This window comes from Pyrgilauda ruficollis, unplaced genomic scaffold (assembly GCF_017590135.1).
Source record: "Pyrgilauda ruficollis isolate IOZ18807 unplaced genomic scaffold, ASM1759013v1 scaffold9, whole genome shotgun sequence".
Classification (NCBI taxonomy): domain Eukaryota; kingdom Metazoa; phylum Chordata; class Aves; order Passeriformes; family Passeridae; genus Pyrgilauda; species Pyrgilauda ruficollis.
The window spans coordinates 6,181,247-6,194,075 of NW_024531043.1; the positions used below are offsets into that span (position 1 = coordinate 6,181,247).

The 12,829-nt window shown below is 49.3% G+C and overlaps 2 protein-coding genes across 5 annotated transcripts in view; both read left to right on the forward strand.

Moving 5' to 3' along the window:
- SEPTIN5 (septin 5) overlaps positions 1–4,662 on the forward strand; it is a 42,575-nt gene extending 37,913 nt beyond the window's left edge. For all 4 annotated transcript variants that reach the window (XM_041488283.1, XM_041488284.1, XM_041488281.1 and 1 more), the window contains 2 exons: positions 716–818; positions 1,123–4,662. In XM_041488283.1, coding sequence (XP_041344217.1) covers positions 716–818; positions 1,123–1,179 — 160 coding nt within the window. In that variant the 3' untranslated portion in view covers positions 1,180–4,662. The remainder of the gene's footprint in view (positions 1–715; positions 819–1,122) is intronic.
- Positions 4,663–5,615: 953 nt separating this feature from the next.
- Positions 5,616–8,570, forward strand: GP1BB (glycoprotein Ib platelet subunit beta). The gene is made up of 2 exons (XM_041489109.1): positions 5,616–6,239; positions 6,945–8,570. Exons 1-2 carry the CDS (start codon positions 6,151–6,153, stop codon positions 7,714–7,716), a joined length of 861 nt encoding a protein of 286 aa, XP_041345043.1. The 5' UTR covers positions 5,616–6,150; the 3' UTR covers positions 7,717–8,570.
- The last annotated feature ends 4,259 nt before the right edge of the window (positions 8,571–12,829 follow it).

Genomic DNA, 12,829 nt, shown 5'->3' on the forward strand with positions numbered 1-12,829 from the left:
TTTTTTTCAGCAGCAAGTATATGGAGTCCCAAAATAACTATGCTAAATGCTAGAGCTGGGTGAACAGTGTCACAGCTGCTATTTAGTTAGGCTGTGTGTCTATTAAAAGAAGAGCACAGTGAAAAAGTGGTTGCTACGCCTAGAGGAAGCTTCAGTTTGGTACCGTTTTCATGCCATGATTAGTTCCTTGCCAGTGAACAAGTTTCATAAAAGCAGCATAGGGCCAGTTCTAGGGAGTTGTTTTGGTAGGAGATCCTAAGCTCCAAGGCTGGAATTGTCTCAATAATGAGCTAATGGTGACTCCAAGTGGTGAACACATGCAAGTGGCATCGTGAAGTTCCAATTTCAGCCCAGACTTCTTTGGCTACTACCATTCCCTCCTCATGTACTGAGAACTCCTGTCTTTTGAAATAAAATAATCTCCTTCCTGTGTCCCCTACCTGCAGCCATGGGCACCCCAGCCCTAAGAGCAATGCTGCTGTGCTGTGCCTGTCTCATGACTCCCACCTGCTGAACAGGAGGTCTCATTCTCCATCCAAGTGCATGCCACAGCTCTGGACTGGATTGCCCTATGACCCCTGCACTTGGTTGGGTGTGTGATGCTGCATTGCTGGTGGCTCTACCATGGGGAGTGACAGTCATTATGTAGTGACACCAAAGCCAGCCATCCTGGACCATGAGTGACTGCTCTTCCTCCTTCTCTCCATCTCTCTAGCAAGCTGACTCAGGACAACAGGATAGAAAGCCCCATTCCTATCCTGCCTCTCCCAACACCAGACACGGAGACAGAGAAGCTGATTAAGATGAAGGATGAGGAGGTGAGTACCATTTCTGCCTGTGCCTCCTGGATGCTGGAGCTGGAATCCCAGGAGTTTCTCCAGGGTTCCCCCATAGAGGGTCCTGAGGCTTCCCACTCCTGTGGGCTCCTGGGGTGGAGGACAGAGTTGAAAGCTGTGGCTTCCTCTGTCAGGGAAACACAGCTCCCTTCCACCCCAGACACAGGTGCCTCTGTGCTCAGGCAGGAGTTAATACTCCCTGAGGGATCCCCTTGTCAGCTCCGGGGGGCTGCCAAGCATGGATCCACTGCTCCCTTTCTGACTCTCTCTTCTGTGTCTCCTGCAGTTACGGCGGATGCAAGAGATGCTGCAGAAGATGCAGCAGCAGATGCAGGATCAGTGAGAGGCAGGTACCTGGAGGGCAGAGGGGATCCCCCAGTGACCATCTGAGACCTGGCAAGAGCTGTGAACATTTAGAAAAGGTTTCCTATTGTATAGAGACTTGTGGGCAAGAGCTGCACCCGCACCCTCTAATTTATTAGCAGCAGTGCTGGCTTTTCGACCAGCTGGATTGTGGAGGAGGCTGTTCACTTAACAGTTTACTGATGTGTATTTCTTTTGTAATAATTATTCTTTTTTTCCTTTTTTTTTTTTTTTTTTTTTTTTTTTAAGAAACTAGCCTGGGACATCTCTAAGGCATCCTAAAAAAATAAGAAAAGAAAAAGATCCCCCTTTCCTATGTATACTAATCTCTTGTTTGGGAATGCTCTGGTATTTAAAGTCCTGGTTTCTCTGGTGTACAAACTTAGAGTATCTGTGTTAATGCACGTAAGTGTTTACTCCCAACTAAGGTGCTGTGCCTCTGTCCCTGTTCCCCTTGTCTGGGGCCAGCACAAGGATTGTAAAGGCAGCCATACCCTCCTGTGAGTTTGACCTGCACTGCTTGGCTTCTCAGCCTGAGGACAGTGCTGGCTCAGAGAACTGGGGCGTGGGGTTCCTCTGTGCACTGACCTGCTCAGGAGTCCTGATGATTGCCTGGTATCTTGTCCAGGTTTTTATGGATTTTTTGTTTAGTTGGTTGGTTTTGTTCTTCCTATCAAGAAAACTCCAGGATGTTTGCACTGAACAGCAAGAGACTGAGTGCCTGAGGCTGGTTACAAGAAAACTCTTCTCAGTTACATCTTTCTGGCAGAGAGGTTGAGTTGTTGACTGTTGCCTGCAAGGAGGTGATGGGAGTGAGCACTTTCCCTGCCATGGTTTCCTCCCACAGCAGGCTGGAGGCATTGGTAGAGGAACCCTAAGGCCCTGCAGTAGCTGGGTGAGGGTGTTTCATGGTTTAGCTCTGGTCATCACCTGCAGTGTGTCTTCAGTGTCTGCCCTGAAAAGCACTTTGGCATCCAGAGCACTTGCCAAGACTGCTTTGGAGGGGGTAGAAACCCTAGGGCTGAAATCCAACCCAAAATGCAGACCTGCCCCCTACCCCCAGGCTTTGCAGTCCCATGAGCACATTGCTGGCTCCAAGCTTCTCCTGGGGCAAGAGGCAGTTTTTGTAGGCTTGTATCAGAGATCTACAGGCAGTCTGTGTGGGCAGGTGTTGGGTCAGCCTGGCGGGTGCAGGACTGCCATTGAGTGGGGCTGAGCACAGCCCAGCAGGCTTGGCTCTTGCTCCCCTGCCTTTCTGCCGGGCACTCAGCCCTTCTCCCCCTCCTTATTCCTTGGCTCTTCCTGCCCTAGTGCTGGGAAGGCTGGTGGGTCTGCTGGTCAGAGATAAAAGCACTCTTTGGGCAGCAGCTCCTGTCCTGTTCTTGCTTCCTGCAGTATTTTTAACTTGAGTCCAGCCAGAGCAGAGCCCTGGAGTGTGATGTGCCTGACAGGGCAGGGCTCGCCAGCAACACTGCCATGCTCACAGGAGTCTGGGCTGTTGGAGGGAGAGACACTTGGCTCTTCCCTCTGACTCCAGGGAGTGCAGACATGGGCTGGGCCCTTCTGCTCCTTGGCTGACTCCTCTGCCCCCTTTCCCTTTTTGTATCTGTTCCTCCATCTCTGGATCTCCCCAGTAGATCTCCCTGGGTAGGAAGCACAGTGTTGGCCAGGAATAGCCAGGCCCTAGATTCTGTTACTAGGCACTGCATTTGTCTGATTCCTCCCTGGGACATTAGAGTCCCTGTCAGGGTTTGTCCAGGAGGTGAGTAGGTTGGCTGGTTCCAGTTATTCACTGTACAGAGCCTCTGCTTAGCCAGTGCATGGGCTGTAGGGGCAGGGGAGAGACCCTGGCACCGTGTGGAAGGATGGAAGCCCTTGGACAAAACTGTGCAAGCTGGGCAAGAGCAGTGTTCAACAATATTCAGGGTTTTTTTTCTTTTTCATGCTGCCCTATTTTGGGTTCATAAGTGACAGTGCCATCCTAGGCGAGCAGAAGGATTCAGCTTGACTTCAGTAACATGAAGGACCAAGGCACCTGAGAGGAAGTGTAACCTTTCTTTGCATGATGTGCTTACTTGAGCAGTGGAGTAGCCTGAAACAGGAACTTCCTCCAGGTTTTCCAAAAAGATGGACAGCTGAGTTCTCAGCTTTGTCTGTGCTAACATAAAAGGAAACATCTTGAAGTACCTGTCCCCTCTTTTCTTACCCTAATCTTGGTGAGATGTTCTGTTGCAAATGAGCCTTGTCCACTGGAGATTTTCCTCTTTCAAACGGATTCATTCCTAGAAGACAAAGGAGACCTTTTCCCTTTAGCATGGACATAGAGCAGCTGACACCTTTCATGCTGGGCTGTGCACCTTTCATGGGGTGCTGTGTGCTGGTGAAAGCACAGGGCACACTGGTCCCAGGCAGGGCTGCTGAGGGTGGATCTGCCCATCCCTCCACCTGGGGAAGGCTCCATCAGCTCAGTGCACATGCCTCCTCCATCAAGTCAAGGGTCACAGGCCTGTCCTCTACAGAGAGCTGAAGATGGCAAAGATGGTTCAACTTGCCTTTAGGAAAAACCATGCAGGAGTGAGGCACCAGAGATGGCTTCCACAGGGGAGTGGTGGTACCACTGAAATCATGTCTCTGTAGGATGTTCCTGGCCTGAGTGCCAGAATTTAGGGACTGCTTGGAAGGGATTAGAGACTGATTTTGGGGGACATCAGGGGTTCAGATTCTGACCTGGAAGGTAGAATCTGTTTAAGGAGTGTGTTGTACTGTGGCATCAATTCTCACAGTAAGTGGAGAAGAGACTCCTGAACACAGGGAGCTTAGCCATGTGGCTCTGGCAGTGAGAAGTGTGGATAGGAAAGTAATTTAACACCTCCCCTCACACAACCCTCCACAGGCTCACATACAATCCCTGCACCCCCTGGCACATTCCCATGCCTCTGCCAAGCTTTGCCCTGCTGAGTGAGTGGCTGCAGGGATGGTGTCCCACTCCACAGCTATCCCAGGCTGCAGCTGGGGCTGTTGGTACATCTTGGCCGCTGTGCCTGACAGGATGGATCCATGGCATGAACTCCTTGTGTGCCACTGCTGTGCTGGTCCTGCCTGTGCAGTCCTTGCTGCCTCCTTGCATGCCTCCCCTCAAAGGAGGGGCTCCCACTCGTTGTGCTCTGCAATGGCATTCCCTGCTCTTCCTCACAAACTCTGCTGTGCTTTAATGCTGGCTTGCTCCTGCCATGCACCTTTCTCACCCCCTGCTCCATTCCTAGGCTCTATGTTTCCTGTCCATCTGTTGGGTTATTATAATTATATATTTTTTTGTAAATTTCTGTTTGAACATTTTGTCATTGTGAACAAAGAAAATGAAACCTTTTAAACATATCCATTTTATTAAATGATAATTGTTATTATTATTATTAATGTTTACTACCTGAATTGATCAGTGAAATAAATACATTCAAAAATCCAACCTCTTTCTGTTTAATTTTCACCCCCCTTGAGCAGCATTGGTGATACATTATTTGTAGGAGAGAGCAAAACTGACCCTGTTTCTCCTTTTATCTAATTCAGTCAGAGCAGGTTTCAGGCAGGTTTCCTGCATGGGATTTCTGGCTTGTTTATTCCAGAAGCTAGCAGGATGATCTTGAAGGTTCTTCTACATCCAAGCTTCCCCTAGGAGTGGTATCTAAATCATCAGTGGTCAGCTGGGCAGGATCCAGTCCCAGGAAATCCAGTTTGTAAGTAGCCAGGAGAGCATTGCCAAGCCCATGCTGCAGCAGAGCCACAGTGGATCTGGCTCTAGATCAGCTCCATGCCACACCTGGCCTGAACACCTGCCTGTGAATAAACATTGCACTAAACACATGAGATGAGGTAAAGTTTGCTGAACAAACTTACCCTGCTGTAGTTGAGCTGCTCCCAAGTGGAAAGCAGGCCCTGCAGGAAAAACTGGGTTAGTTTGTTAGCCTATCTTTCCCACTCTGCCTGGCCACCACTGTGAAACAACTGGAATTATCTGCTCCAATTTTGTAGAAATTTAAAGTTTACTTGCTTTCTTCAGAGCATAAAAAATTTCCTTGGTTAGGGCCACATTCAGCAATTTTTTGTCCCCTGAGTTCTCTTACCATGAGCACATTCAGGGCATTCATAATTTCTGGTCTCTAGGATGTCCACAGTACAATGTAACAGAGTTGAGTTCAATGGGGCGACAGTTCCATAATGTGATTCTGGTGGCCTTAGGCTAAGGAGTGTAGTGTATGCCTGGCCAGGCTGATGCAGAGAAGTGTCTGTGAAAATGTGATGGCCATGAGAAGTTGTGATTCTGCCTGAATGTAGTTTTGATCCTTGGACTTACCTGTTGAAGTATTTGTGTAATGCAGCTTCTAAAAAAAGCCTGTGGTCAGTCTTTCTCAGTAACTGCATTTGTCAAGGGCTGTTGCCCATTTGAAGAATATTTCTCTGGAAAGACGGATGGACTGGAAGATCATGTCTATCAGCAGATCTTTCACTAATAAGTAGTAGATTTGTGTCACTGCTTCAAGGGAAACCTGAGGATCAGCGCCCAGAAAGTGCTAGGTGTCACCACTCTGCCAGGTTTTCCTGATGAGATGGGAAACCAAAGGTCACAGTGCTGAGGGAGTATGGTACAAACCAGTAACATCACCTTCCAGTCTGAAGCATTTTGAGTTACTGTGCCGTGGAGACTTTGTAACATTCCTGTTGGGCTGAGCCTGTGGGCCCAGAATCACAATTCTCAGTACTGGCAGCATCTTGCAGCAAACGTGTTCTTGTGAGCAGTGTCAGCTCCGGGTTCTTGGAAGACTTTGCTCAATGAAGCCTCAGCTTCCGGTGACATGCAGCACACTTGCAGGAAGGCCTCAAGTGGGAGGTGTCCCTGGGATGAGCCTGACCCTTATCTTGGCAGCCAGCTGCAAGGGGATTATCCGGGAGCAGAGCTATGCACACACTCTTGCACTGGCTGGACTGCCTCGAGACCTTTCTCTTGGGGTGTAAAGCCAGCAAGAAAACAAGGCTTGAACTACTCTGGTAAGTCAATAATGCTACCTTCTACTCTTTTTAAAAATTTTATTTAATTGATTGACAATTACAATTTGTCAAGCACAGAAAAATGCTGCCTTGTTTGCAGGTATGTGTAATTGTTCTCCTGGAGAACTTACAGCTGCTCCTGTTCAACAGTGGCATGAATGAGCCTGTAAAAAACATAAAAAAAGCTCCTTGACCCATGTCTCCCAGCACAAGTGATTTATTCACCTGCTGGAGCAATGTATGGCATGAAAAACTCCACTGGCCTCCATCCTCAGTGGTCAACATCCTCTCTGCAGCCAAAGACTGTTAATTACTTCTTTTCAAGGCTGGAAAGGCTATTTTTTACTCGTGGTAACAGTAAATTTATTTCTGAATCTCCTGTTGCAGTTGGCATGAACGATGCTTTGCTTACAGATGTTATCCAGAACTATGATAAGACATGAGGAAGTTCATATTCTAGTTTTTGATTCCTTGACAGAAATTTTCTTGGCTACCCTGATAGTGCCCCTCCAGTAATGCTGAAAACACAAGCAGCTCTTGTGCACTTCTGAGGACTAGTGAAAATGTATTTGATGGCTGCAGCTAAGCCTTCCAGCAGCCATGTTCCTATCCCTCCTCAAATCCAGGGTTGCAAGACCACGAAAATTCCTTCACCTCTAGTGAGAGATCAGAATTTGCTCTCTTTTAACTCTGTTCTTTTCACAGCTCTTGCGTCGCCAGTGGAGGACACCAAATTCACCCAACTTTAGAAGCTCATCCTCAGAACAAAACAACAAAAGACCTTGGCTGTGGTGTCAGTCCTGGAGTGTGTGGTGTCTGGTCTCCGCCTTATCCAATCTCACCAGGGAAGTGTTTGCAGGTGAAAATGAACAGTGGAATTCTCTTGTCCCTCCTTGGCTTCCTCCCACTTGTGACACCCATATGCCCTGTGCCATGCAAGTGCACCACCACCATTACTGACTGCTCACTGCAAAACCTGACTGTAGAAAACCTGCCCACTGCGTTCCGTCCCTCGGCTGAAATCATCCACCTCGGTTCCAACAGGCTCACCTCTATTCCCAATGGGCTCTTTGACAACCTGAGGAGCCTCCAGGTGGTCTACCTGCAGGGCAACCCTTGGGAATGCACCTGTGACATCCTCTACTTGCGCTCCTGGCTGCAGTGGCAGCAGAACCGGAGCCTGTACAGGGATGTGAGGTGCAGCTCCCCGGAGCACCTGCAGGGCCGCATCATCGCCTACCTGACAGAAGATGAGATCGTCTCCACATGCCAGCACTGGTACTGCAGCCTGGCTCTCCTCTCTCAGCTCTCACTCTTCATCCTCCTTTTCCTCCAGGGCATCTTGGTTATCCTCATCATTGTCTACCTGCAGAAATTTCGGAGAATGACAGCTGAAGCCCGGAGCACCACCCGAGAACTAGACCAGCAGGTAGACCCTTGGGTATCTTCTTCAATAAACCCCTCCAGCAATAATTAACATCACGAGACAGAAGACCCTCCTCCCTTTGGGGGACGCTGTGCCAAAGTCCTGTAGTTTGTGATACCCAGAGGGGACAATTTAGTACAGCATCTAATCCTGACTGCAGTCTGAAGCAGGACTTGAACTGATCAGACTTTTGCTGTGTTTCTAAATAATCAATCTTGGGTTTTTTCAATGCTTTAAATTCTTTAGCATGATCTTAACTGCTTGTCTGAGCTGGAAGTGGTTCTGTAGACTAAGGAAGTAATGAACTACAGTGACCAGAACTGACTCAAACAGCTCATAGGGGCTCCAGTGCTCGATCCCTGCCCTCCTACAGTATTCCAGCCATATTCCCCAGGATGCTTCTGGTTGTGCTGGGTCAGGTGAGGACAGAGGTGGGCAGCAAACTGTTTGAGTACTGAGCTAGGACAATGGAGAAATACAGTTTCCTTCTGCTACCACAGACAGCATCAAGAGCTTTGGACTAGGGATTTAGTCTTCTCCTGTCTTGGTTTCCCAAGGAAAAGGAAAAGGAAATATCTTCTTGCTTGATGCATCTTTTCCAATGTTCTTCTAGGGGAGGGAGGGCATGTCTAGAAGCCCACTCATTTTACCTTATCTGCATTCCTTTAAGTCTACTTTAGTTTTAATACTGACTTAAGTGAGCGAGACTGGGGCCCTGAATCTTTATGACAAATTCATCCTGAAGGCAAGAATTGTTTGACTGTGCCTGTATGGCACCTGGCACAAGAGATCTGATCTTGAGAGACTCAAAACTACAAACCCCACTGATGTGTCTACTGCTGTTTATGGTGTCCCTTAATTATTTTTGAAATAAAGCAAAATTTCAATAAAATTATGCACAATTATATAAATGGCTTATTTTTCTATTCTGCACTGTGTATTTTGCCTGTTGTTGTGCTCCCTGAGACTGTTCCTCACCCTCAGACTTTGTGCCAAGCAAAACAAATCCTGAGGGCAGGTGGAGAAATTACTGGAGTGCACCATAGGGTTAAACTTTGGCAGCTGCTGGCTTCTACCATGGGCCAGGAGAAACTGGGAGTTTCTTCCTAAGCCACTTCGTGGCTGCTTGTTTTGTGATGCAGCTGGAATGGGGAGGGCATTTGGTGGGGCCAGCAGGCTGTGAGGGGACCAGCAGTGAACAACCTGTGTGTGCCCTTCAGCCCCCAACCCAAGTCACAGGGTCCCTTCCCCACTCAGCTCACACGCGAATGCAGCTCGGCCACCAAAGAGCTCTGCCCAGGGGCTGCTGGCAGCGGTGGGGACGGGGCAGCTGATGTCAGGGGATGGGGCAGGCGGGGACCAGACAGGCGGGGGAAGGTGATGGGATAGGGGACAGGTGAGGGCAGTAACAGAGCAGTGACGGGACAAGGGAGGGCAGTGAGCGAACAGGGACAGCGGTGGGACACAGGACAGGTAAGGACAGCAGTGGGACACGGGGCAGGGAGGGCAGTGAGCGAACAGGGACAGTGGTGGGACACAGGACAGGTAAGGACGGTGGTGGGACGCGGGGCAGGGAGGGCAGTGCGGGACCCGGGGCAGTGACAGAGCACCGCCAGGCGGCGCTGCCCCGCGGCCGCCGAGCGCCCCCTAGCGGCCCGCTGACCGCCGCCCCAGGCCGCTGAGGGAGCCCGTGAGGGGGGAAGGAGCTGAAGGAGCCGGTCCGGGCACTCCGGGGCCACCTGAGGGGAAGAAGAGAGTCCTGGGGCTTCTCTGCCTCAGGCTGCTTCACCTCGGCTCAGCTCAGCCCAGGGGGCCGCGCTAGCCCCAAACGCACCAGGTGTTGCAAGGAAAAGCCCCAGGTGCTCGGGGCGGCGGTGCCGATGGAGCTGAGGCGGAAGATGGAGGCCTGTGGGTCCCCTCACGGGCAGCGCGCAGGTGGGGTCGATGGCTGAGAAGGACGTTCCCCATGCTGTGTGTGCCGGAGCCAGCCTGACTGAGGTGAGTAACATGGGGCTCTGCCTTGGGGTCTCCTTCTGCCATTTCCTTTCTGTGCCCCGTGTCCCTCCAGCACTAACCCCTGTGGCATTGGCCTGACTGGATGTGGTAGCAAGGCGCCCAAGGAAATGGGGGTCCGGTTCAGATTTATTTTTTCTTCTGGGGACTGCACCTTTTGCACCAGTATCCTCTGCAATATCACTATGAGCATGACCTCCAAGGAGGCACACAGGACTACTGAGGAGCCTCCTCTGTGGAGAGGTCCAAATTGGTGCGCCATGAGGCCCCGTGAGGGGGCCCACAGGCCTCCCATCTTCCTGCCTCAGCTCCATCAGCACCTCTGCCCTGAGTCCCCTGGGGCTTTTCACTGCAACACCTGGTGCTTTTGGGATTGCGGATTTTTAGCTGAATTTACCTGGGTTAGAAGGTGCTGCTGGTGCATGTGGGCAGTTCAACAGATTCAGTTGCTGGGAGAGGTTGAACTGGGAGCAGGCACAGTCCCAGCCCTGTGACAGCTTACTCTGTTTACGCTGCCATGGGGTGCTGAAAATCCTTCATGGCTCAGTGTGTCCAGAGAGACAGAACAACTGCTGACTTTGGTTTTGCTTCCCTGAGCAGGCAGGAGGGCTCCTGACTCTGCATCACTAAATCTTGGCACACAGAAGTTTAAAAGCCTTTTTGGCATTATTTGCACCTGTGAAAAATGTGACCAGCCATGGCACTGTGATAATGAATTGCACTGAGTGCAGAGTGATTTGTGTGCCATGGCAGCATGTCTAATCCATAAATCCAGAGCCTGCATATCTTGCCTTCTCCTGGCTCAGGAATCTGCATATCACAGATGCTTTCTTGCTCTGCTACCCAGTGGAGGATCTGCTGGGATGTCGTTCAAAGGAGAACTGGCTTTCATTCTGAAGGGACACTGTCCAAGAATGCACAGATGCTTTGAAGGGGAAGCAGTGGTGAAACATGGCAAACATAATAAGCGCAAACTATTAAGCTGCTTTGCAAATAATTTTCTAGTATCAAGGCCAGTCCAAGTCCATGCCGTGCAGGGTTGGGCTGCCAGGCCTGCTGGACAGCCTTGCCAGAGGTTCAGATGCTTCCAAGCAGCTCCTTTCTCTGAAAGTTACTAGGTTAAAGAAGCCTGGGAGACCAGACCAAGGTGTTTCCAGCCTCCATGATGCAGAGCTCCAAACCTGAGGTGTCTAAAAATCAGGTTAGCACTTCCTAAGTGAAGTACCAAATGGTTGGTAGATGACATTGGGGAAGGCATGCTGCTTTTTCCTTCCTCCAAATGCCTTGTTTCTCAGTTATCTTTATGGTGACTTCTGCATGTTTAATAGAGAAAAAGAAGGCTTGAAAGCAAAGCAAGCTGATTTTGGAGCCTAGAGAATTTTAACCCATAATCCCACAGTCCCTGTACCATATGGATAGTGGTTCTGTTTTGCTTCAAGATTGCTGCAGGCCCTTGTTTACAGATTGTCTGTGTCCATGTGACCCTTGGGAACCTGCCCCTGTTCTACTTACACTTCCATGGGTCTGCACCCTCAGGCGTGCGATGGAAATATCACATCTGTACACACAGGCAGCACCCCATTATCACCCACTGCAGGGCTTGGTCGCTGGGACAGGCCAGTTCCATGTAGCGCTTGGAGATTCAGCAGTGCTTGGAGATAGTATGGAGCATGGCACATCCCTCTCATGCAGTCAGAGCTGGGCACTGTGTGTGCCCAAGTGAGAACTGTCAGTGGATGCCTTGGTGGCAGCCTGATCTGGCACTGGTTGCATTGTTTACAAATAGTACGAGGCATTTTTCTTGGTCACGAATATGAGGCTGCCTGGCCTTCTAAACCCCTCATTTCCCTTCAGGATTGAAGCATGAAGGGCATCCCAAAGAGAGTGCCAAGAAAACAGTGTTGATTCCACATTGTGGGACATCTTATCTGTCCTAGGGTACATGGAAAAACAAAGATTTGAGAAATGTTTAGAAGTGACTTTTACTTTTTTATGTCTATATTTGCATATGAAAACAAAGGTTCCCTCAGGTTCACAGGCCTTATTTTGGAGGGCTTTAATGGAGAGCACAATTTAATTTGACACGTTTCTGCAAAAGATTAGTTATCATGGGGAAGTGCATTGAAAGCAGCAGGTTGCAGTGTTTTGTTCTGAAGATAGTGTGTGTGTACATACTGTCTGTCTAGGTAAAGTTACATGCACCCTGAAGGACAGGATAGAGCACTACTGGAGGACATAAAAGATTTAAGTGGGTTTAGTCCAAAAAAACCTCCTCAATTTACCCTACGAATTAAATCTACAAGTAAATTTTTTTTTTCTATTTCTTTATGTATCTCATGGTCTGCTTATGGTCTGAAATATTTGTGACAATTGAGAACAGAATATGCTGGGAGGTATTTCTTTGTATTTCCACAGAGGAAAATTAACCTGAGAGTTACAAAACCAAAATGCCAGGAATGCCCTCTGTGGATACCAAATGGTTCAGGCTGTGTAGCTGATCTGCCATCCTCATCTGTCACAGCTGATGATCACTTCTAACATGCCCTGTCACAGCTGTTTGGTTCTACACCAACACCATTCTTTTTGCATGGGAGCAGCTGTGCTCGCTGAAGGAAAGTCTGTCTCCTGAGCCACTGCAGTACTGACAGTCACTGGGGCTCGCTCAGGAGAGGGCAGCAAATCGCTTTTAAACTCCTGTTTGCTTTGACTAGTAAAATACACATGAGATTTGGGCCTGGGAGAGGGTGAAGGCAAGTGATGTCAGCCAGAGGATGACAGAGATGCTCCAGACTTAGTTGGCCAAGCAGCAGGCACTGCTTCTTGAACCAGTAACTACTAGGTAAAAAGCTCCTTTTCTTCTTGTTGTTTCAAAGCATCAGACTGAAACAGAGAGGGGGAGGAGGTGGTCATTATGATGTTGTGGCCATGATGTAAATGGGGTTGGTTCTCTGCGGATGTTTAGTCTGATGAGCTTTGAAGGGTGGAAATCCATCCTTTGGCAGGTGGTAGAAAAAGCTCTTGCCATCATCACTGAGTGGTGAGAGCAGTGGGTTTTCACTGACATACCTGTTGGAGATGGGAAGGTGCCTGGGCTGTTTTGTACCTCTCACAGGTGAGTCTTCATATTGGGCCAGGAGGATGAGTGAGAGGT